General features: G+C 36.9%; 7 protein-coding genes across 7 annotated transcripts; 2 read left to right on the top strand and 5 right to left on the bottom strand.

The window, feature by feature from the left end:
• Positions 1 to 1,332: 1,332 nt before the first annotated feature.
• Positions 1,333 to 1,689, top strand: PHYBLDRAFT_147188 (hypothetical protein; the record flags this gene model as incomplete). The annotated part of the gene is made up of 2 exons (XM_018431810.1): positions 1,333 to 1,393; positions 1,481 to 1,689. 2 exons carry the CDS (start codon positions 1,333 to 1,335, stop codon positions 1,687 to 1,689), a joined length of 270 nt encoding a protein of 89 aa, XP_018290256.1.
• Positions 1,690 to 6,957: 5,268 nt separating this feature from the next.
• PHYBLDRAFT_103057 (hypothetical protein) lies at positions 6,958 to 7,504 on the top strand (the record flags this gene model as incomplete). Its single annotated transcript, XM_018427752.1, has 3 exons — positions 6,958 to 7,119; positions 7,187 to 7,320; positions 7,393 to 7,504. Coding segments are annotated over 3 exons (408 nt in total), but the record flags the coding sequence as incomplete, so codon positions are not given.
• Positions 7,505 to 8,135: 631 nt separating this feature from the next.
• Positions 8,136 to 9,148, bottom strand: PHYBLDRAFT_147186 (hypothetical protein; the record flags this gene model as incomplete). The annotated part of the gene is made up of 5 exons (XM_018431809.1): positions 8,136 to 8,329; positions 8,440 to 8,491; positions 8,582 to 8,674; positions 8,813 to 8,969; positions 9,033 to 9,148. 5 exons carry the CDS (start codon positions 9,146 to 9,148, stop codon positions 8,136 to 8,138), a joined length of 612 nt encoding a protein of 203 aa, XP_018290254.1.
• A 171-nt stretch (positions 9,149 to 9,319) lies between these two features.
• Positions 9,320 to 10,024, bottom strand: PHYBLDRAFT_147185 (hypothetical protein; the record flags this gene model as incomplete). The annotated part of the gene is made up of 2 exons (XM_018431808.1): positions 9,320 to 9,422; positions 9,510 to 10,024. The coding sequence occupies 2 exons, from the start codon at positions 10,022 to 10,024 to the stop codon at positions 9,320 to 9,322; spliced, it is 618 nt and encodes a 205-aa protein (XP_018290253.1).
• Positions 10,025 to 10,181: 157 nt separating this feature from the next.
• Positions 10,182 to 15,829, bottom strand: PHYBLDRAFT_80016 (hypothetical protein; the record flags this gene model as incomplete). Its single annotated transcript, XM_018443538.1, has 13 exons — positions 10,182 to 10,541; positions 10,599 to 11,123; positions 11,249 to 11,527; positions 11,641 to 11,738; positions 11,840 to 12,167; positions 12,290 to 12,950; positions 13,079 to 13,182; positions 13,242 to 13,433; positions 13,513 to 13,901; positions 13,975 to 14,158; positions 14,319 to 14,545; positions 14,657 to 14,862; positions 15,002 to 15,829. 13 exons carry the CDS (start codon positions 15,827 to 15,829, stop codon positions 10,474 to 10,476), a joined length of 4,089 nt encoding a protein of 1,362 aa, XP_018290252.1. The 3' UTR covers positions 10,182 to 10,473.
• Positions 15,830 to 16,461: 632 nt separating this feature from the next.
• PHYBLDRAFT_114129 (hypothetical protein) lies at positions 16,462 to 18,410 on the bottom strand (the record flags this gene model as incomplete). Its single annotated transcript, XM_018428373.1, has 8 exons — positions 16,462 to 16,705; positions 16,763 to 16,967; positions 17,059 to 17,119; positions 17,253 to 17,304; positions 17,366 to 17,391; positions 17,516 to 17,625; positions 17,911 to 18,187; positions 18,303 to 18,410. The coding sequence occupies 8 exons, from the start codon at positions 18,408 to 18,410 to the stop codon at positions 16,462 to 16,464; spliced, it is 1,083 nt and encodes a 360-aa protein (XP_018290251.1).
• A 2,220-nt stretch (positions 18,411 to 20,630) lies between these two features.
• On the bottom strand, positions 20,631 to 23,939 carry PHYBLDRAFT_147182 (hypothetical protein; the record flags this gene model as incomplete). Its single annotated transcript, XM_018431807.1, has 13 exons — positions 20,631 to 20,758; positions 20,945 to 21,026; positions 21,101 to 21,919; positions 21,981 to 22,164; positions 22,221 to 22,455; positions 22,514 to 22,728; positions 22,803 to 22,978; positions 23,060 to 23,136; positions 23,192 to 23,285; positions 23,367 to 23,464; positions 23,538 to 23,645; positions 23,733 to 23,801; positions 23,870 to 23,939. 13 exons carry the CDS (start codon positions 23,937 to 23,939, stop codon positions 20,631 to 20,633), a joined length of 2,355 nt encoding a protein of 784 aa, XP_018290250.1.
• Between the last annotated feature and the right edge of the window lie 291 nt (positions 23,940 to 24,230).

Here is a 24,230-nt window from a genome sequence, read left to right as displayed (position 1 = left end):
TTACTATGCTCCCCTATTTTTTTTTGGGGCACATTTCAAAGATGTCTACTAAAGTATTTTTATATCAATATAGCCGGGGTACATCCAAAGATTAAAAAGGGTTTTAACTTTTCTAAGTACAAGCACAGCGGGGGTTCTCGCGGAGACCTTGGGGGGGTTCCTGTTTTTATTAGAGGAGGGGTTTGTACTTGCATTTCCAAACCAGGTTCCCCAGAGCCACAGTTTGGGTAAAGAAGAGTTTTTTTTGAATTCACCTCTTATTATCCTTATAATTATTTTTTACGTATTACTGGTAAAACTTATATCTATATCTATATATCTATATATCTGGGTCTATTTTTATAATAGATCTTGGTGGTGGTGGTTTTAAAAGCAGCTTGGGTGGGTTTCATAGGGGGGAAAGAAGAAAGAAGCCGAAAATAAACTAATGAAATAAACCCCCCCCCCCCCCCAAGATCAATGTTTCCCGCATTAGATAATCGAATCCCGGGCCTTATTTTTATTATTTTTATTATTCTTGCTTTTTCTTTAGAAAAAGATCATAAGATTATTTGGCCCCCCCCCCCCCCCCCTCTCTCTTTTCTTCTTCCTTTTAAATGTGAATAAAAACCAAATGAATTGAAAAATTGAAACATTCTAATGTATCAAGTTTGGCTTATAGCGCCTGAAATTATATACTTGATGTGTCTGTGTATTTTGATAAGCTAATAATGAATTTATAGTGGTTTCTAGGGTTCATTAAATAAATAGATAAATAGGAACAAATTGATTAAAAAAATAGTTTTATTAAAGGATATTTAACTGCTTGGTAAACAAAAACCTTTTGACAATAATCCTAATAGAGTTACTGTATGGCAACTTATTCTTATTATTAGACATTGTTAAACAATGAGCCTCAATAACATAACCGTATTTCTGTACTTCTACTATGTGTATATATCAGTATAGCATTATATTTAGATATTAATACACATGCTTTTCTTCTTTTCCAACATTGAATAGACTATGAAACCTGTAAAGCAATTTATGCCATAATGCATTGATTGTTCTTTGCTGTCTAAAATTATTTGAACTAAAATACTACCAAATATTAAGACAACACCTACAATGCAAGAGCTACAGAAGAAATAAAGAGTATCAAATTGGTTTTACAAAGCGTTCGCCCAGGACTTTTCTTTTTTGCATTGGTATAAATACTGGTCAAGTTGATAGGTGCTTTTGATTTTCCTTTTAAAAGACAAAATACATTATAAATTTTATCTACTTTAGTCACAAACTATACAAACACACACACACACACATATATATACATACATTATTATTATTATCAAAATGTCATTCTGGAATAACGCTCCTCCTCCTCCTCCTCCACAAGCCCCTCAGTTTAATCCAGGTACTCTCTTTTCTTCATTATATCGTTGAAGATATTTATAAAGTCAAATTCTCTTATACGCTTATATTCTGTTTTAATATGAAACAGCATCAGGTTACCACCCAGGATTTGCAGCCCAGCCTGCTCCACCAGGAGCTTACCAAAGTGCTCCATCTGGAGGTCGACCTGTCTTTGTCAATCCCAATAGTTTACCTGTTTACGGAGGTCCACTGCCGCCACAAGGAAGTGGCGGTGGCGGTGGCGGTGGCGGAGGTGGTGGTAGAGGTGGAGGAGGAAAAAAGCCAAAACTTGGGTAAGCCATCATTTCTTTAGCCTATTTCTCTTCTTCCCCTCCTCCTCCTCATTCTTCTTATATTAACATATTCCTTTTTATTAATCATTAGCTACTGCTGTTGGTGAGTTTGGTAAAGGATGCTTTGACGGAGGACGAAGTCATAAGTAGCATTAAAACCACGACAGTCACGACCTTAGATTATACAGCATCTTGGTCTCTACAGTTGTTACCCACTTTGTTTCCTTCTTCTTAGTATTTTCTCTCTCGCTTTCTTTTACTTTCTCTCTTCTTTTTGCTTCTATATTATTTACGACGACCATGGCCTCTTCTGTTTCTTTGCCACTGGTCGTCTGGCATGGCTTTTCTAATCCAAATACAACCTGTTTAATCAGCAGCTATCCTAATGTCTATGCGGGTCAAAAAGATGGCACCATTTTGGTTTACACTTTTTCAAAAACTAATCCGTCTTTGCTTCAGGTAGCCCACACTCATATCTCCATAACCCCCCTCTTTATCTTTTATTTCTTTTTCATTATTATTATTATTTTCTTTTTTTTTAAAAAAAAAGACATCCTATACATTTTTTCTTTCGAAAATATACACACTTTGTTCTTAACTGTTTGTTATTATGCAACATCATGATTTATACAGCATGCACTTGTTCTCATTGGCCACAAAACTTCTGTGGCAGCTCTGTGCATTGTTAAAACCGAGACAGATGCAATTTCAGACAGAGAGGATGTCTTGATTAGTGCTTCGGAGGATGGGTAACCAATTTCAAACCATTCCATACTCTCATTTACTTATAAACTTAACTCAGTGAGGTGGCACGGTGGAATACTTCGGACGGGCGCTGTTTAACTAGCAATCCAAATGGATTCTTTGGTGTTCCAAGCCAGCTCAAAGTATTTAGACAGGTAAAGAAGAAGAAGAAAAACGACAGGCTTTTAAACAGGATTGAGCAGTGTCCCTCTTCATTTGCTAATTTTGCTTTCTTTTCTTAACAAAACATCAGTTCTCGGAAAGATATATATTCTGTTGTGGGCAATCAAATGAAATCTGTATCCTGAATACCACAACCCTTGAGGCAAGTATAGCTTTAGAGATTGAGAAACAAACAAACAAATAGCAACAACAAAACTACAGGTGTCTATGGTGATGATTTTTCTATTGTTCAATAAAGCTTATCTTAGTCGTAACCATAGGTTGTTAGAGTATGGGGTAGCCATCCTAATTGGGTGACATGCACAGACTTTTATGATCCTGGTAAAAACAAAAATGCAAAACAAAACAAAGCAAAAAAGGAACAAAAAAAAACTGTTCACTTTTAGTAGTCTTTAAATGAAATTGGGGCTGATTTCTTTTATGTATGTATATGTGTATATTTCTACCACAAAAACAAAAAACCAACAAAAAAAAGTGTCACGCCGTGGACGTCTTGCCACACTGACAATGAATGGTCGATTGGATGTATGGGATTTTGACGTTTCTAGGCAGATTGTGCTCAAGGATCAGTCTGCTGTATATCAATCCTTGCTTGTTAAAGACACCAATGATATGTTTGATGTTGCTTTTGATCTTATCAGCAACGAAAAGATGCCCAGTCTATGCATGGCACTCACCAGTCGAAATGTGATCGTGAGTCCCCCTCTCCTACCCTCTTTTTTCATTTTTCTTTCTTCATCTCTTCTTCTTTTGAGTACCATGGTGACCAGCATTCAAACTGAAAAAGCAAGACGATATAGATATTTGCGCTCTCGGGTGTTGAGTTTATTCCTCATGTTACGTTGGCGGCAAAACCTGAAACCAGCTGGACTGGTGGTGCCTTTTGTGGACCAGATCGATGCGTATTGTGGACACAGGTAAAATAAATAAATGATATAACGAACATACAAATGAATACGTATATATATATACAGAGGATTAATATAGACCGATTTTGGTGTGTGTTTTTTTAGAATGGAGAATTTTATGATTACCACCTCAAAGCACCAGAAGGAATACGACCTGGAATTATGGTTGATGAATCTCATCTATATTACAGGTTGGTCAATTAAGGCTGCATTTACTTGGTACTAAATATGTACACATTTAATATATATAAATATATATATGGATATCAGTGCACATTTGATGAAAGCTTATTCTTTTGAAAACGAAGGTGCAGTTAAATTCCCAAAGCTACATACATCTAGAAATGCAATACAATAAAGTCTTTAAGAAAAGGACTGACCTTTTTGCTCATATATATACCTCTATACTTTTAATAGGTCTATCGTTATCTCTGGGATCTCTTAATGTGACCCTTTGTAAAGGTCTTGAAGAACCAACGGCTGTCTTATTCTGCAATCGACCTACTGCATCTGCATTCTGTTTGGTTCCACTAGGAGACCTCTCTGAAACCAAACCTAGCACCGGAAAAAACGATATTGTCACCGTACGTGCAGGTGCGCCAAAACTTAAAAGCGATATATATATATACATACAGAGCAAATTATTGAACATACATTTATTAATTTTTTTTTAAAAACCAAAACCAAAAAACTGATAACAACTTCTATTCTACCATTAACATATCTATAATAATTAGAGGCAAGCTTTGCTGATGTTTGGCCTTTGAAAGCTCACAAAGATCCGGTGTTTGGACACATCACGGCAACAACGACAGTCAGTAGTCATCATTTGGCACTTGCTTATGGTCAGTCGATATTATACTCCCAAATATTTTAGCGTCAACTTTTCGTTGCTGTTACTACTGTTGTTTTTTATATGTATTTAATGCTAACTATGTATATATGAAAACAGAAAATGGTACAATATGCATTGTACCAGTAGCCTTGGCTCTGCTTCATCTTCATGAGATTTCTCAATATTTGGATCAAGGTGTTCGAGCATTTGAACGTGCGCACGATGGTGAAGTGACTTGTATGATTGTACCCGAAAATCACCAGGTAGCAGGTCATCATTACCTGCTGTCTGGTGGCAGAGATGGTGCTGTTAAGATTTGGAACCTCATGTAATTTGAATTTAATTTAATTTATTGGCAATAGTTAAAATACACTAACTGACTGACTGGTTATTTTTTCTTTTTCCCTAAAAATAATAACTGAATTTAGTGATAGTGAATATGTTGCGTCTTTTACTGTCCATGCTCTCCCAGTAGATGCATTTATTGAGCCAGCCGAGCAGACAGACGCTCGTATTCGCGGATGCGTTGGGTCGATTGCTAGAGACAATTCTCTTGCTCTTATCTCGGTCGAATCTATGAATTGGTAAATGAGATATATCTTTTTTTAAAAAAAACATACGCACACGCACACACAGTCAGTCAGTCAGTCAGCTGTACTCATTGTTGTGATATGTCAAAGCTTGTTTATATTCCCAGGATACACATGTCCACTCAGTACCATCCAATGGAGAACTACTGAAGATTATATGGTGCTTGGATACTCGGATGAAACTGCATTCGTTTGGCAGGTAATTTGTTTTCTTTGGTAACCATAACAACGACAGATGAACTAAACTCAACTTGATTACTTTGATTGATCTATATTTAGATACAAACAGCTCACTTGGATCGTGTGTTGACTGGAAAGCAATCCAGAGACGTACTTGACGATGACAGATGGCCTGTCAACCAACTACCATTCCACAGCAACTCTTCAAAGTCTGCCGGAAGTACCAAAAATACCGTGTCAATAAGACCACTTGTCTCGGCAACAAAAGAAATATATGCTCATGTTTTCACGTTTAACATCCGACGACTTGTACATGACCTCTATACCCATCTTGTCAACAACCCTGTCAGAGAAACCTCGAACGGACTCTTGGTTCCCCCTGACTTGAAACCATCTCTGTCTTCAAAATCATTTGATTCTGTTCCCGAGGTACTGGCATTCAGACCCGATAAGGACGACCCAATGGATCTCTTGATTGATGATGATATCAATCCGTCTGCCAGCGCAAAGCGCAAAGCTAAAGCAGAGTGGAGAGAGAGACGTCTTGAACTTATTTCTGCAGTTATGACCGTAACAATGTCATGGCAGGTCAATGAAGCTTTAGAAGATGTGTGTAAGAAAGCTCTAAACAAAACCTCGTACAATGGGCACACTGTAAGTAATGGAATACGCAGGTAAGAATCAAAGGGAAAGGAAGAAAAGGCTTTTTTTTCTTGCCTGAAAAACTACAAAAATATCATGACTTATATGCTATTATTGTTTCTTTTTTCCTAAAACAAAAGTACAAATGGCTATTTATCTTTACTGCCACCGCTGGATGATGAGAAAGAATATTGGAAAATATCTCCTTCAATGACAGGCGTACGTCTATTGTCAATTGCATTGTTGGCGAAGGCAATGATTTATGCAGCAGGTAAATCATACCAAACTATAGCATAGCATAGCATAGCATAGCATAGCATAGCATATTATATTAACTGATTTTTATTTTAAATCATTTATAGGAGAAGACAGTCGAACGTCAGATCTATTATCAGGTTACGCAATGTCACTTCCTGCAGTGATAGGCAGTGATTACTGTTTTCCTTCTCTGTCAATGTTAAGTAAATATTGGCAAGACAAATCAGGTAATATAGCAAAAAAAATCCAAATTCATATATACACATTATTAGATATACTCATTTTTAAACATATTGGCTTTGTTTATTTCCTTTCAATTTCAATAGCGCGATCTCTCTTTTCAAGTGCAGTTACGGGTCTCTCAACTGAAGAGCTTGCAAAGCTTGTTCATTACTGGGAAAACTTTTGTAAGTTAACATAATGTAGTTTGCCTACGACCACGCTATATTGAATCTTATTTGTGTGTGTATATCTACAAACTTAAAGTGCCAACATCTAATGCATCTGAAAGTCATGGGCCGCACATAATGGTTCAAGCTACTATTATTCTGGGTATCATGGGATGCGACCATGCTTACTTGCTGACACCAAGGTAACACATATATATATAATGTTAATATACACTTGTCAGACTCGCATATATATATATATATTAATGCTTCTATTTCTATTTCTACCTCTGCTGCTGTTTATATATAAGTATTCGTAAATCGACTGCTTTAAGTTTGACCTTGCTACTGTCAGATTCTGAACTTGAGGAGCCTCGGACATCTAGTTCTATTAGTGCTGACCAAACTGGAAGTACTGTCTCGACGGCACGAACTTTAGCTTCAATGGAACTTCTCAGTCAGGGATTTTCTACCTGGGAGTCATACATTAATGCTGCCGAGGTTTTACGAACCCTGTTTGCATACGCATCCGACACTCAGCCAAGTATGGCTTCAATCAATCGTGGAGCCAAACAAGCAATCTTTCATATTGCCATTGCAAACATGCCTCTTGTTCTTGGCACACTAACATATGATACCATGCACTCTAAAAAGATCGATGAACGTATACAGTGTCTAACTATGATTGGATATTTTATTCGAAAGGTAAAAAAAAACTAAACTAAGCAAATATATATATAATATTCATATATCTATATTTACATACATATAGAAACCTATGCTGCTATATTCAAGTGTCAACAAAGTAGCAGAAGCAGTAGTAAAGACCTTGGACCCGAATGTAGCACATATGCGAGAATCCGTACTTCAGTCTGCTACCTCTATTCTACACCATTTAGTTAAAGCGTAGGCTAAATTTTGTTTTTCATTTGTTTTTCATTTGTTTTTTCTGATTAATAACCTCTATATATCATACAGATATCCATGCGTAGACTTTAGTGGGAGTGCACAGAAATTGGCTGTTGGTACACAGGAGGGAGCAGCAGTTATTTATGATCTTCGAACAGCCACACGTTCTGTTGTACTTGAAGTAAGGAATCGCATACAAATAGACAGCTCTATAGAACTAGAGTTCTGCTTTCATGCTGCTATATAGAATATTAAGCAAAACTCACACTCGTGCTCACAAAATTAGGGGCACATGGGACCTGTGGATGCACTTGCATTCTCGCCAGATGCCAAGTTTATTGCTACCTGTTGTCTACAAGATCAAACGGTTCGAGTGTGGCACACAAATCTTAGTTTGTTCGGAATGCTAACAAGTAGCCTGACTCAAGGACTTGGCCAGCAGCGTTCAGAAGGAAAGAATCAAAACAATACATCTTCTAGTACACAGAAGCCATATAAAGTGTTTTCTTTTGCGAATCCTCGTGGTAAGTCCTGTCGTTTTTTTTATTATTCCTTTATTAATCTGATTAATACAAATCCATATACACACACATAACTTATCACATTGTCCCCCAGATTCAACCGAATCATATGAGATTCTTCTAAATGTTCACATCGAGTGGACTTCTGCACGATGTATCAAACTCATTGTCTTTGATTTTGTTATGAGTTTCCCTGTCTAAAAAAAGATATATACATATATCTTTATACATTTTTTTTTCATTTTCATTTTATTTCTATTTCTATTACTTTTAAAAATTCATTTATCATTTTCATGTGTCAACCGTAACCTTTGAGTAAGGAACATCCATTATCTGACTTTGCATACCAGGTTTACCAACAATCACACCATTTTCGCTTGAACCGCCAACAACACCAACAAGAGCTTGACTCTCAGATGGTGGGCTGACGGGAAAAGCATCAATGGTTGTATCCTTGTCAGAGACTCCAAGAACCAAAAAGTCCTCTAACAAAAAAAAAAGAGAGGGGAATGAGAGGATGAAGAGATTATGATATTGATGAATAAAAATGTATAGAATTTAAGTTTTTATTTTTTATTCCAGAAAGCAACCATACCTTTTCCAGATTTCAATAGATCGCTATTGGCGACTTGTGTTCTTCTCATAAACTGAAATTGCAACAAGAATTGAAATATATATTGTTAATAAACAAGGCAGTTTGCAACTAACTAATCGATATTTAAAGAGAAAATTCTCACCTGAACAACCTGTCCTTCTTGAAGATCAATAGTTGTATCCACTGACATGTTACCGCGCGAAGGATCACCACTTGTCACACGACAAACAGTCATCTAACCGAAGGAGGGAAACATGAATATTAATTTCAGGCTAGAAACGACGGGCACCACCACTACCACCACTGCTATCACCTACTTCTTAAACTATCTTTTTTTTTTTTTTTTTTAAAAAAAAAAGCTTTGCATACGAACCTTGGATTTGTCGTCATTAACCTCTCCCGGAGCATAGATTCCAAGATAGAATGTCTCGTCCTTTGAAATAAGCGCATTTTGTTTGTTTTGTATCAATTCCAATAAAAGACCTGTGGCTCCTGCTTGATCCAGATCGAGAATAATATTTCCTCGGCATCTATCCTTGCATGGTCAATTGATTCCTATGTATCTAAACACACTCGTACACATGTACCCTCACCTTGTTATCTTCATGGTCTTTCCCATTGTTTGGAGCGCAACATGTTCAACACTTATATTATCTGCCTGGACTTTCTTCTGGCTGTAAGAGGCAAATCCAGTAATACCAGCATCCATCAACTGATCCTGGTAAAAGAGAGTATACGGGTTTCCATTCACAAAGGGCGTTGAGGCACTTATGATACCAATCTAATTCATCAAGTCAATACATCTTTATCTTTATCTTTTCTCTCTCTTACAAACAGACCAAAACAAAACAGAATTAAATAACGCAAACCTCTTCTCATTTTAGGTACTTGCCTTGGCTGTATCCGGGAAGTGATGATCAAGATTTTTCAAAAGCTCATCCGGTTCATTATCCGATGCAAGAAATACAAGAGAAGGTGTTTTGCTATAAAGAAAAGATAACATATTGCATGGAAAATATTATCACCAAATGCTCTAGTTCTTTAACCAACCAATATATATATATATATACCTTGTTGAGAGTTCATCAGGCAAAGGATACTGCTGTGTAGGTCTACTAACACTTTCAAATCCTTCCCAACCAGCATCTTCCATTTTTTGTCTTTGGTAATTAACTCGCGAAAGTTCTTCAGGACGACCCCATCGTCCGACAGAGACCGACCTGACCTTGTTACGTTCAGGGCCATCTTTGACCTGGAACCCGACTACTTTTTCGTCGTAACCGACCCACAGAGACACACCGTGTTCAACACTTGGGACGCGATCTACAACAGATCCCACAAGCCACGTAGGTGACAGACGATCCTTTACAAGCTTGGGTAAGCTTTCGTAATCGTAAGCGTCGAATGACTTTGAGACCATGGCAACCGCAACCGTGGCTCCCTTTTGGAGCTTTGCTTGTTGTACACAGCTGTCAAGACAGGCTTCCAATGTAGAACCGGTTCCTGTGACGGCTGTCCAGAGAGATCTTAATGAAGGATGGCGAACATTTAGAGTGGTGGGTTGAAGGGATCGTCTGATGAACATGACAATTGGTTGAAGTGTAAGAAATAGGTTTTAATTGCAAGCGTAATATATATATATATATATATAAATAAAATAAAGGTGGAATGGGTTGAGTCCCCGCGCATATCAATAGCTTGTAAGACTTGTCAATCCCACAACCAACTTACTGTTAATAGCGTTTTAGTAATATAAAGCCTTTATTTTATTATAATTTACTATTAGAAAAATATAGATATAAAGCATGTATATTTTGCTTTCATTGATTAGAAGTAGATTAAATAGATGTATTAGCTTTAATATAAAACAGAATTGATATCAAACATTATGTGTGTTGTTGTTGTTGTAATAAGCCTATGAATAACAAGGTAAACTTTAAAAGAAGGAACGAAAGAAGTATATATTAATGCATTTGTTTGTACAGTGAGGACTTTTTTGTTTTGACTATTGGTTTGTTTTTCTTAATACGTCTCTCACGAGATTGGTCTCGACGGAACAACATAATTGCTCGGGAATATTCCAGGAATAGGATGGTTTGAACCTAAGCAAACAAAAAAATAAATAAACCACTCAATCATTCAATCAGTGATATTCTTACCATCATCTTTGTAACCCATCCACCATATGTTATCCGCTGTGTCTACAACTACGACAGGGTCGCCTACACTAAAGCTCAATTCTCCGTTCTCTTTGGCCACAAACGAGTGTCTTGCATAAAAAAGTTTTGGTGTATTCTCGGTTGCAGCCTGTATTTCTGGCGAGGTGGCCATTGCAGCAGCCATAAGAGATCCGAACCCAACATTTTGGAAACCAGCTCTGGAAAGATTACTAGGACCAGCTTGGCCGGTTTGTTCAGACATGGGCATCGGCGGAACGGGAGGAATCGGAGCTGTTCGAGGTGTTGAGGACGCTGGAAGTGCTGAGGTTGCTGAGGTTGATAAAGGTACTGGAAGAATGGTGGTTTCGTTGGATGGAATCCAGGGTGGCATAGGCTCAGGCTCATCTCTATTACCACGCCGCCGCTTCCAAGCTAGGAACAAGAGTCCAAAGGCGACGATCAAAAATACAAGACCAAGAGAGGCAGCAATAGAAACGAGAATTACTGCAGGAGTAGATAGATAGTCTTTGTAGGAGAAACAAAACGAAATAGAGTCAAATATATGTATATATACATAGTTAATCAAAGTGTAGGAGAGAAAGAGATAGCAAAGTTGCTTCTTATTTGAAGAAAAATAAAAGTTTGCTTACGATCTTGAGTGCTTTCGGTAATATTGCAGCAGGAAACGTTAGAAAACAATTGATTGATAGTTCCTGGACGGCCATCCAAACGTGCAGAGAGAATATAGGGGTACCAAGAGACACCATCATAAAATGCTGCACTAGAGTTACCAAATGGATCAATTACAAGATTTCCAACTGCCATGAGCATGTTTTTTGTGCCAGCAGGATAGCGTGCCTCATGCGGTGAAGATGCGATTGGAACATAAAGCAGTTGGTGAATATCACTTAAATTGCCCAGTAAAGAACCTTTTTTTTTTGGTAAATATACATACACATGTATATATGTATTAGGGGAAATGAATAAATTTGGTGACTTTGTCTAGTATACTATAGTATACTTATTTTGTTTATTGACTCACCAATATCTGTATAGTTGTGACCATTCCAGGAACCTATAAAGGCAGACATAGTATCGCTCCTGTAAAGTAAAGTACACACATTAGATAACCAATCAAGGCTATACACACACACGCATATATATATATATATATATATATATATATATATATGATTTGCCTTTTTCCTGCCATAACCAAGGTGCCATTGTCTTTGAGTAACGTGGTGGGTATATATGATGGAGCAATTGATGCCAATAGATCTGATTTCCATTCTGTTGTGTCGGTTGGGAGTTGGGCTACCAGTGTTGGCTGATTTCCGACTGTCAGATCGCCAGCGACTACAATTCCTTCAGTTGAGCTAGTCAATTGATAGGCATGCCCTTTAAGGCCATTTCCGGATATATCCCACTTGTGATTTGAAATATTAAACGAACAAACCGGTCCACAATCCAGGGACCCGGCTTTGATAAAGTCGCCTCCTACAATTATAGATTCTCCATTTGGGTGAAGATAAAGGGTCTCTACTAATCCCGGAGATCCATCCGCATCTACATACACACACCAAGAAAAAAAAAACAAGAAAATCTTCAGCAACGAATTTTACAACAGCAGCAACAGCAGCAACAGCAGCAACAATTATAAAAATAAAAATACCAGAGTTAAAACTTACTGTAAATCCCACCCACATCGACAAAAGTATTATTCTTGAGATCATAAACGGAGAAGCTGGTCTGATTATTTTCATTGTTAAAGTTTCCTCCAAAATAGAGATTATCTTTAAACACCACCATTGAAATGATGTTTCCTGACACAGAAAAAAGACTTGTCCATGCGGTTCCATTGTAGACAACTATTTCAGAGCTATTGTTTGGTCCCGTAGATTGTCCGGCCAGTAAAATGAAAGGCGTGCTGTTGATGTTGAGGTTAATGTTGAGGTTGGTTTGATTTTGATTTTGATTTTGATTTCGGTTTTGGTCTGTAAACCATACTGCACCCGCGCGGGCGTTGTAAGACGAGTGAGGATCGACTAGTGGATAGACTGCAAGACTGTTTCCTAGAGCAGCAGAATCCGTACGATGTGTCTGAGCAGATCTCAGATCACCTATCCACAAACTGCTTTTGTCTAGATTATAAATAGCAGAAACCTGTCCAACAACTAGAGAGGTGCTCTGCATCCACTCGTGGCTTACTGTATTCCACATCGCATTACCCACCGAACGCTGGAGTGAGCTGTTGTTGGTACCCACACCAATTAGATTATTAAAAGCACCGGAAACCAAAACGGAAGAGTTGTCAGAAACCAAGATATACTCTACAGGTCCATCGACTCCCTTTCATTTTTTTTGGTGTTTTTTTTGGAGGGTTGTACATATTTAACATATTCTGATATTAACTTTTTGTGCTTAAGAATATATATTTATTTTTGGTACAAGGCAAACGAAGAAAGACATACTCTTACCCCATCAAATGATAACCAGGTCTGGTGGCTTGTATCAAAGCGTGCAAGATGAGACAGCCCAAGTCCTGCTACAGTGCCATTGAAATATCCACCCACAAGTAACTCTAACAAGTTGAAATAGACGTTAGAAATCAATCTTAATAAATAATTTATTTATTATTACCAGAGTCAACCTTCAATACTGTAGATACGTTTCCGTTAAGACCGTTTTGCGCCAATGGCAACATTGTGCCAAATAAAGTATCATATACTGCAATGTTTTGTGTACCATTGGGACCCAGAAAAGACCCGCCAATCCAGACTTTTTCGCTTGTGGCGTCTATGGTTCGGACAGTTGATCCTATGGTTAATTGCTCTATAAACAAATATAATTATTTATTAAGAAAACCTTATGTAATGTTAATCCTGCTTTTCTCTATATAAGTTTCACTTACGAGAAAGAGGTTGCCAAGCAGTGATGTTTGCAGTATGATTTCCAGGGCTGTACTCAAGGATGCTAACTAGGTTTGGAGCAGTTGCATTCATTATAAAGGATATTGAGTCGGCTACAATACTAGTTGTCGAGTCCTTTGCTGGGGTCGCTGAGCCAGAAAGTTTCAAAAGGATCGTGGGTTGGAAGGAAGGGCCAGATGCAACCATTTGACCCGAGTAAATAATTGTTGTTTTGTCTTCAGTATTAGTCTGGTCAATCGTGATAGTGGATGTGTTCTGAGGTGTCAGTTGAAGAACAAGGTCAACTTGTGTGCGCTGGCCACATGAACTGCTTCCAATGCAGCCAGGAGTGTGCATAGACACTACATAATAACCTTGTACAGGTATGTTTCTGAAGCATACTTTAATTAGCCACTTTATATTTATTTTTAAATAAATACAAATTAATAAAACATGTCACTTACGGAGCATAGGTAACAGAGACATTGGTAGTGCCAGATGAGGTAGGGAAAGTTGAAGTCAAGACGTTTTGATAGTATCCAAACACATAAACTTCTTTCCACACTCCAGTAATTAAAGTAGAGCTAGCAAGTCCTGAGTTGCATGCAGAAGTGTTGGTGTTTCCAAGAGAAGGATAGATTGCAATATCTAATAAAACTTAGGGTAAGATCCCTATATACACATATATACACTTTCTGAGAAGGGGAGAGAGAATAATGTTTTTTTTTCTTGGCTTTATATCTTTATCTTCTTTAACTTTTCAATACAAACTAACTATTACTATTATTACAACTACTCGGAGGAGTACCTGTTTGGAATATCTCAACACTGCTGAGTCCACCGCCTGCACCATACCAGCCATCAATGTTTATTCGGACGGCACTGACAACTTTTGGTGTGAGAACAGTAAAGTCTTGAAAGGGAATTGTGGTGTCGTTTGAGAGAATGCATGATGTGGTGCATGTCGTATTTGTGTGCGTGATTGGGTCAATTGTCGATAATTCAAAATATGTATTGGATCCTAGAGCAAGTACACTATTATGTTTCTTGAGATCCTATTATCACAAAAGAAAGAATGTACGAACGTCTATATTCCTATATATAATTCATCGAAGAAAGGAAGAAAGAAAAATTGAGTGCAAGTACCTGAATAAGCGAGTACCCCTTCCATTGATGTGTGTATTAGATATCCGGATGACAGTAGGTGATACCGAATGACCGAAGTCGGCCTCCCAATAGCCAGGTACACCTCCTTGAAGTAGCCAGGGTTTTCCATAAGACTTGCTTTGACAGGAGACACTACTTGGATCACTATAATTTTCAGAAAGAGCGCTATTGCCACCCCTTATGGCCTAAAACACACACATACAAATTCATTTAGTAATTCTTGGCCAGAATAGAAGAATAAGAGCGAGAAGAAAAAGAGACTCAGTATCATTGTTAGACTTAATGTTACTATTAACAATTGTTTTTTTTTGCTTTCTTTCTCACCGTAGGATAAACACTGTAAACAAGCGCCTGCGGATTATAAAGCTGACCGTCAACTGTGGCATCAAATCGGCCGCCGAATAGAATACTGTTTCTCTTCACAAAAGGCTCTATGGCATACACCGGTCCATTAAACCCTTTCCATGGAACGTTCATCCAGACCTGTTGGTTTGTTTGCCAGATGGCCACATTTGCACCACCACCAGCAGTTGTTGCACCAATGCTTGTAAGAGGAGATTTAAATTCACCTCCTACATAGACAAGATTTTCGGCGGGATCACAGTGCAACGCGTGCACAACTCCATCCACACCTTGTCCTAAATTTGACAGGACTTGCAGACCAGTGTCGAAGTGAACGATGGATCTTGATTCGGTATTGTTTATAGCTGTAAACTGACCGGCAAGATAGAGACTATTGGGAGGTAGAAAACAGGTGGCGGTGATGGGTCCGTTGGCTGAAGCAAGCCATGCATAAATTTGGTTCTGATAAGATATGATAGAATGTAGTCCAGGAGCGGTGTATTCTTTTTGACGAGTGTCTTTAAAGACAGACAGGCCGGCGAGGTCTCCTGCTAGGCCGAGAAATCCAAGTGAATCATCGTTGATGACAGGCATGACAAAAGGATCGGCAATGACTTGGCTTAGGCAGGCCATAAGGATAAACCACCCGGGTGTGGTTCGGGTCATGACATGAAAATACAAAAAGTAGGAAAGAAGTGGAAAGGAAAGAGACAGGACATCAAAGCCAAATGGTTTGAAGCAAAAGATAAAAACAAAAAACCCAAAACAAAGCGGCTGATTTAGAGTGCGTAACCCGTTCATAGGACTCATATGAGGTGCAACGGAAGCGGAACGAGCAGGGTCAGAAAAAAAAATAAAAAATAAAAATAAAAAATAAAAAGGGAGTATAAATAATAAGACTAGTAATCAAAATAGTAATCGAAAGGTCTATGGTCCCTTGGATCTGATGGTCTTTAGATGTTCTGTATACTCTAGTCTACTGTACTATAGTATACTGTAGTAGGCTCTAGCAGGGCGTGGTTTGTTAAATATCAGGAGTGCAACAAGTAAGAAACAACAAGTGCTTTTGTGCAATAAACATGTCAGGTTGCAAACTAGAGCGTTTTTAAGGAGTTTCCTCTCTCTATATATTTCGTTCTTTCTTTTCCAAAGTGCTTTATTAATCTAGACATTTTGTGTATGTATATATAAAAGAAAGTGCGATAGAGAAAGTGAGAGAAAAAGGTAGAAAGAGACAAAGAAGGATATAAAACAAATATATCATTCTATGCCCTTGTCTGATCGCAATTCCAGGTTGGTGTTCTCAATTACATGATAAACATTACTTGGACTGACGGCAGGATCGGGCCGAAAATTCTCTGAAAATGATATTGAGTGTCTTGCATTGTGTATAGGACGATGCTTGAGAAACTAAGAGTGTCAAGATTTATTAGCCATAGTTCTCATTTAACAATGTCTTTAGAGCTAATAAAATAAAATAAAGTAAAACATACTGCACCAGTGGCCCCAAGATGGCCTTCATGTCTAAGGAACAAGGCCTTCATTTTTCCTTTGGACCAAAAGTCAATGGCGTAGGACAAAGTGTTCATGGTTATCGAATGACCGCGAATAAAGAAGCCACCAAAGTAAATGCGCTCCAAGTGATGTTGTTCTGCATTAAGATATGCAATCTGACCAATATTATTACTTTGATTGAGGTGTAAGCACTTAAGAAAAATCAAGAGTAGGCACGTTCAAATCTACCTGACCATGAACAGGAGACTCTTTGCAATGTCATTAGGACTAAAGCTGTCCTTTGTGTGCCTCACGCCCTTTTTAAATACTTTTCCAAAACTAGAAGCAATACGAGATGCCTTGAGTCCTAGCTTTGAGTAGTCGCTCCCGTAAATATCGCCCACCAAGAGATCAATATTCTTATTATCTCCAGTCTTGGACATTTCCAACATTTCTTTATTGTATAGTCAGTCAGTCAGTACATTCACTGCAATAAAAGCTACCGAGATCAAGTGTGCGGGTGTGCATTTTGGTAGAGATCTTACCGTCAAATGATTGAGCCCCAGTTAATAAAGACATTAATCCCCAAAGAGTACCTCCTCCAAGCTATAATAACATAAAGTACACAAGATTTAGTCTTCGTATATTCACTAGCTGTTTGATTATTATTATTATTATTATTATTATTATTATTATTATTTTATTTCATTTTTTCTTAAGAAAAAATGTATGTCCTTACAGAAGTTCCGCTCACACGCGTAAATTCATTTGGACCAGTAACCTTGAGTAGACTTTGATTCTTTATGGATTATTATTCTGTAGTATTCTACTGTTTTACCGGCATATGCTTACCTGACACCTGAGCCAATGTTAACCAGCTAATTTTAGTGCACATCCACCCACACAAATAGAAAAAAAAAGGGATATAATGAGTATATATGTACATAATGGAACTAAATAACAAAGTAAAAAAGATCACTTTTAAAGAGATCTAAAATGTACCAAATAAGGATAAATAGCCTTTGTCTTTTCTTCAAAGCGCATAGGATCAGATTCTTGCTCATTGTATATAAATACTTCATACGGTATCTCCGTAATAAAGAAATTCAAGCCTAGTTATTGTCATTAACATTATCATTGTTGTTGTTGTTGGTGGTGGTAGTGGTGGTGAGAATGATGATAACGACGGCGTTTTTGGTGTTGTTATTGTTTTTTTGGAGGTTCATATCAGTAATAGTTCTACTCATATTAAGAAGGAATAATAATAATAACTAATGGCTAATAAAGCTAGAGATTTCAAAGGACAATTGAATTCTACTTTTAATATCTATACATCTATACATATATATATATAAAGAAATGCCTGGATATTCTATATACATATACATATATATTACCTGTGATAAGGCATTCCATTTCATCTTCCTTTTGGATATTTACACCCGGCAGAGATGCTTGCATTCTATCGTAGTACATATAAGCACCTCCTCCGGTTGCCTTTAATACTAGCTCTGTTCCAGTTGGAAGTCGTGCTTTAGCATCTTTGACAAGGATTTTAATAAAATCCATAAATTCGTCCATTTGTTCAGTTTCGAACTTTTTAAAGTGTAGTCTACCACCTTTCCGGTCCGGAGAGGAAGTAAAGTAGACAATCTTGGCCAATGAGCCACCAATCTACCAAAAAAAAAGAGTTATGCACAATGATAATTACATTAAGAAAAACAAGAGAAAAGAAAAAGGGGGAAGTCTAATGTTGACAGTTGAATGTAATGAATTCATGTGTGCATACATCAACTGCGATCTGGGCTACATGACTGTCGTGATTAGGTAATACAATGTCTCTTGTCTCATGAGGAGCTGGAACAGTATCTGATACAGAGGCACCGCTAACATTCATTCTGCTTTTATTATTATTATTATTTTGATTTTAGTTTTGAGTAAATATTCATATAGAGAAATAGAAATAGATATAGATTTTTATATATATAAATCTACTATGCATAGCCCTTTCAATCGCTTAAATCCTCTCTCCTCTTTTTCTTGTTTCTACTACTTCTTCTCTCTCTTTCTCATACACACTAACTAAGACACGACCACAAATATATACCTGTTTGTGTATTAGTAATATGAAATCAAGGTACTGATAAAGAAAAGAAAAAAGGAAAGGCTTTTTATTATTATTTTTATTATTAAAAAAAAAACTATTGTTCATTAGGTTTATGTGAAGGTGTGTCAAAAGAGATTTCCGAATTAAAGTTCCGAAAAATAACTGTAAATACTTCTGGAACACATACAGACTAATTGATTTCTACTCTTCTTGTAAAGTATTATTCAAATTCATCAGAGTAGTTTTTATAGCAATGTGTTGAATACATATAACTTTATCCAATGGGCTATACATTTTATCAATTGGATTTAAAGTTGGTATCTCTGTAGACCACTTAAGAAAATATATAACCCCAGATATTCTTTGAACCTTTTTGGCATACATCTCTTGTGTGATGCGACATCGTCATCTTTGAATTAGTAGTGTAAAATAGGCTTTTTACGACAGCTTATTACAAAACGGCATTGCGTCTTTTTGTACAGCTACAAAAAACTGACTTGCATTTAAAACATGTTAGTTACTTATAAATGCATATATATATATATAAGCTATTTTCCTAAATCAATTACTAGGTAAGTACATTAAGTAGAAACCTTTTGTTGTTATTGTTATAAATAAATAGCAGACCACTTGGAATTTTTCACAATTTTTCACGCTCTCATACTTTAACATACGATGCCTGGCAATAGCATTATTAATAATTGTTCTGTTGCACAGATGGATCATATCAATACAGTCAAAGTTCGATCTAGTACCAATAGTGAGAAGAAGAAAAAACATTAGCTATAACTCCAAATTAGCCAAGTAAATGGTTTTTATATTTGTAAGAAACCTGATGAGGCAAATTTACATCCGTTGCCTAAACATTGTTTGATATTTGTTCCTCAAATATTGATCATAAAGGGTGCTTTTACTCTCTGCAGTGCACTTTTTTTTTGGTGATCTATATGAAGTTTATGGAGTTAGTAGCCCCAAGTAAAATGCAAAATCTATGGCAATTTTTATGCGGAATTTGTTATAATTTCTACTGCTAAAAACCGTAATAAAATATTAACTTAATTGGCTGAATTCATTTTTTAATCATTTCGATATCTCTAGACCAAGCTACAGTAATGCAACTGTCATGTAATTTAGCAAATTGTGATGGTGTCCGGGTCAGGCAGTCATTCAGTTCGGTCTGGGCTTAAGGGCCGGGACCAGGAAGCTCACACAAACACATAGCAGAACACAGTCAGATCTCACCACCCATTCGGCGGATCAAAAGTTCATACCGCACAATTAACTCTTCCTTGTCTTAATTTTATTTTCTCTTTGTCTAAAAACTAATTTTGATTTGCCCAAAAAAAACTAACATCGTCTGAATTTAAGTAGAAACTGTATTACTTTAAATTTAAAACAGCACGTGACTGATTGCATCTTTCCTGCCTGCGTCAGCCAACAGATGTTTAGCTGGTACAACTGTGAGGTGTCGACTGTAATAGCCTTGTAATAACTTCAAATGGTCATTTACGTTGGACAATGGTTTGTATTTCAAAAAAGCTATGCAATGCGTTGAGCTGATCAAATGTAATGTCCATGTTCTAAATGTATATAAAAGAAACGCGTTGTGTCATAGCTAAGAGGCATTAAGACCTCTAAGAGGAAATCTAGGCTAATAGACCCACGTCAAGATTCCATGAAGTATGGTTGACTTTGTTATGATACGACACAATAAATGGGCAAATAACCTTACCTAAATTAAGTCTGATATTTAAACAAGCTTTTTGAAATGCACAAAAATCTAATTTTTATTTCCATTTCTTAGAATCTGATGTTAATAAACTCTTTGTTCTAATAACTACTTTACAATAAATATAAGCTGATATATTCTAATTACTCAAAAAAAATGTTAAGGGTTTAAATCTATCAAGATCATTGTAAGAATCTCTATTTCAATAGTAATGATACGCTATTATTAAGTTAATACCATAATAATAGTAGGCATTCCTATAATTGTCAATTGAACCAATCCTATTTTTTAGGAGATACACTGAGGATGCTGAAGAACATCTTAAACACGCTTTTTACTCCAGTAGTGTTAGCTACTTGGTTTATTATAATATTGTCACTTTTAGCAAAGTAGTTGTAGTTGAGCCGGTCTATAATCAATAGCATTTACATTTCTTATTAAAACAAGCATCTTGGTGCCCCGTTTTTGACTGTGTAATGAAAAACAATATCATGAGCAGTTGGTAGAGGTATAGTGTTATATCTGGACTATGGTTCTTACCTTTTATCTATATAATTTACTCTTTGAATCCCACTCGCTGTGCAAGCACCTATACCAATACCACATCCGTGCATTAAAGAGAATGCACCGTTGGTAATATATCCAATTTGTTGTGAGCTAGGCAAAACATGATGTTTCTATAAGCATAAATAACAAATAAATAAAATTCATTAGTTCGTATTACACTCCTACCCATAAAATAATAACTTACCTCATCTAAAGTAGTATCGGACATAGTCTCATTTTTTAACGATAGCTTTATATCTTTTTTGCTTTGGTGCACCGGCATACGGTTTCTTATGTACCATGTGTGTCGCATATAATCATCAGGGTTCTCAATAAGATAGACCAGCGCATTGGGAAATGGGACTTTTTTCTCAATATATTTTACTCGAACTTTCACCAAGGTGGAATTCAGGCTGACGGAAGATAGGATATTAAGGCTTCGTTTAGAGAGACATTCAATAACAGCCTTTTCTAGAGCAGCCTGTGAACTTGTCTCCGAAGAACTTGTTGCTATAGAAGATATCATTCTAGCCCCTTGAATTAGGCTATAGTTTGGCTTCGGTACACAATCCAATACATCATCAGTACTGCCATTCTTCCTGAATAGTGTATCAAATTGAGCCGCAAATGGATGATCGACACCAATGCGTTTGAAGTTTTCGCGCTTTGCTGGTGGTCTACTCAACCATTTTTTGAGGTTAGCTTCTTCCATTTGTGCTTTCTGCGCTGCAAACGCACGAGTGCTAGGATAATCATAAGGGAAACAACATTGTCCAGTTTCAAGGGCCAAAGACCGAACATTTTCTAGTCCAATTGGTTTGGCCCCAGCGAACAAAAGTGAAGTCCAAAATGGCATTCCCCATCCGCTTGGAAGTATAATTGACCAGCTCTCAATTCGACTTGATACCGATGTTGATGTTTGGATTGTGGAATCGTCTACGACAGGACATGTACGGCATACTAGCAAGATAGGTATCCTGCTATCTTTCTCAGTAAAGACCAACTTCGTTCCTGGTACGACATTCTTACGATAAAAATGGGTGAATTACCAAGCCTAAATTAGCCTTAGACGTAAAAAATAATACCTCTTCCCGGCGCTTATTTAATGCATACTCCGATACTTTGCTATCCAAAGATGCTTGTCGAGAAGTACTTTCCCATATATCAGAATAAGCAACATCAATGGGCCATTCACGGATGAGAGTAGAAAGCCGTGCCTCTACTTCGTTAGATACCTCATGAATCTGAGGTCGTTTTAGCTGAGGAAATCTAGATTAAGACATCAATAAATAACAGCAAAAAAAACAAAAAAAAACTCTGTATACTTTAGGCGTGGATCTTGTACTGTCAGTCCAATAATAACGTCAGGGGATAAAGAACAAGCAGATTTTAGGGATCCTATATCATCCCACAATTGAGTTTGTTCAGTGGTATTTGCTCTCTCTATCTGAACTTCGGCTTCCTCAATTGGTCTAAATATGGATTGTAGTAGTGCTGTTGAATGTGGACCAGCAAGATTGAATCGGACCAGCTTTTCTTTTTGTTCACAGATTTGAATATCTAATTTACATACACATGTTATTACATATGCCCGAACATTAAAGACTATTTTTCATACTTTCAGTAGATTTCTCGTTCCCGTGCTTGATAGCCTCTTTCAAGGTACACAAGGCTTCCGTGTAAGCAGAGGGATGTATCCATACCCAAATCATCCCTTGCTCTCCTTCTACTTTACTGGGTCTCCACAGATATTCGATAGGGCAAATGAGATTTGTAGGATATTGCATGTACTCGTATAAATAAGTCTTTCCCATACGCTGTCCTTTATTGTATCTACCATATAAAGTAATATATTTGTTAGCTTACTTTTAGTATTATTTATAATATTAAAAATACTCAAATTATACCTTGCACTACCAACAGAGGGAAGTGAAGGGTCAGTTATTGTGTTTAGGATGCGAACAATTTGTTTTGATGCACCGGATAATTCAACACAGGATTCATAGGAAGCATCGTGAATAACTGCAGCTTGTGTAAACGCTCTGTAAAATATTCTGGATGACTTCATATTAGGATGGGAAGCCTATATATAAAACAATAAGATACTTAATTTATAGCTTTACATAGTGATTTTCTTTTTTAAAAAACATACACATTAACTTACCAGTCGATGACCCCAGATATTAACCATCTTCATTCGCTTAACATGCCACATGTGTGTTTCCAGCCATTTTTTATTAGCTACATCAGTAAAATAAGCCTCAAAAACCCCTGGATCAGTGTAAACAATAATTACATTGCTTGTAAAGGTACTCTTTTGCATAAACTGTTGGCTTAAGCTGGAACATTGTACGCAACGGTTTTTTTCCTTTGATAAACATACGACCCCTCTTTCATGACAGGTATATTATTTCTCTTAATTTAACAAAACTCTTCATTATCTGTGTGTTTGTTTTCTAGCTAATGTTTACCTTTGAGGAAATCTTAGCTCTACTCATTGCGGAAAACCCGGTGAGCTTGTAGCTGGCTGCTCGACGACGATGGGCACGTAGTTGTGGCGGCAATCCTTCTGTTTTAATAGAGAAGCTATTGGGAGAAAGCTTTATGAGTATTTTAAATTCAATTTTTGTAAAATACTATACTCCACCTTGTCTCTTTAATCACAGATTGCATGGCATTCATTTCTGGTAAACGTGCGATTACAAATTGCTTTGTATCAATGGCCCCCGTTACTCGAAGTGCGTTCTGTGCTGCACGACATGTGTACATGTATATCAGCGTCATACTTCACCATTTTATTGTTGTGTATAGTTTAGCTATTTTCAAATAAATCTTACAAAGGATGTTCTTTCCATAATTCCCAAAGCCAGCTGTACTAATGGAAGTACTATTGCCTTGCTCCTTTGCTAATTATTGGACAATTCGATTAGCTTCTCAAAACTAAAACATATAATTGTACTATTTAATTCCATACATTTTTTATTTTGAGCCTTTGAGCTTAATGGCTCTTGTGCTGGGCGCTTATTACTCCCAGAAGTCGACATTGAAGGGTTGTTTTAAAGACCTGTTGCTTTGACAGCCTAACTTCTTCTTCATTCATTAAAACACGGTCACTTTCACTGTCCCATAAAAAAAGAAGTTATCCAAGCCCAGGTTGTATCAATATCTATATTATTTATGAAATTTCCGAGTGTTTTTTTTTATCTATTGAAAAGAAAATGTACCAATAAACTGTATATACACTCAATTGGCTGTTCATACACCAGGCTCTCTTTACTTAATTACGCCCTTTTTGATCATCTTTCCTTTTACTGTCTAAAAGTGCTGTTTTTAAA

The sequence above is a fragment of the Phycomyces blakesleeanus genome (assembly GCF_001638985.1).
Source record: "Phycomyces blakesleeanus NRRL 1555(-) unplaced genomic scaffold PHYBLscaffold_14, whole genome shotgun sequence".
Classification (NCBI taxonomy): Eukaryota; Fungi; Mucoromycota; class Mucoromycetes; order Mucorales; family Phycomycetaceae; genus Phycomyces; species Phycomyces blakesleeanus.
The sequence above is the reverse complement of the archived record's forward strand: the minus strand, read 5'-3'. Positions and strand labels throughout refer to the sequence as shown.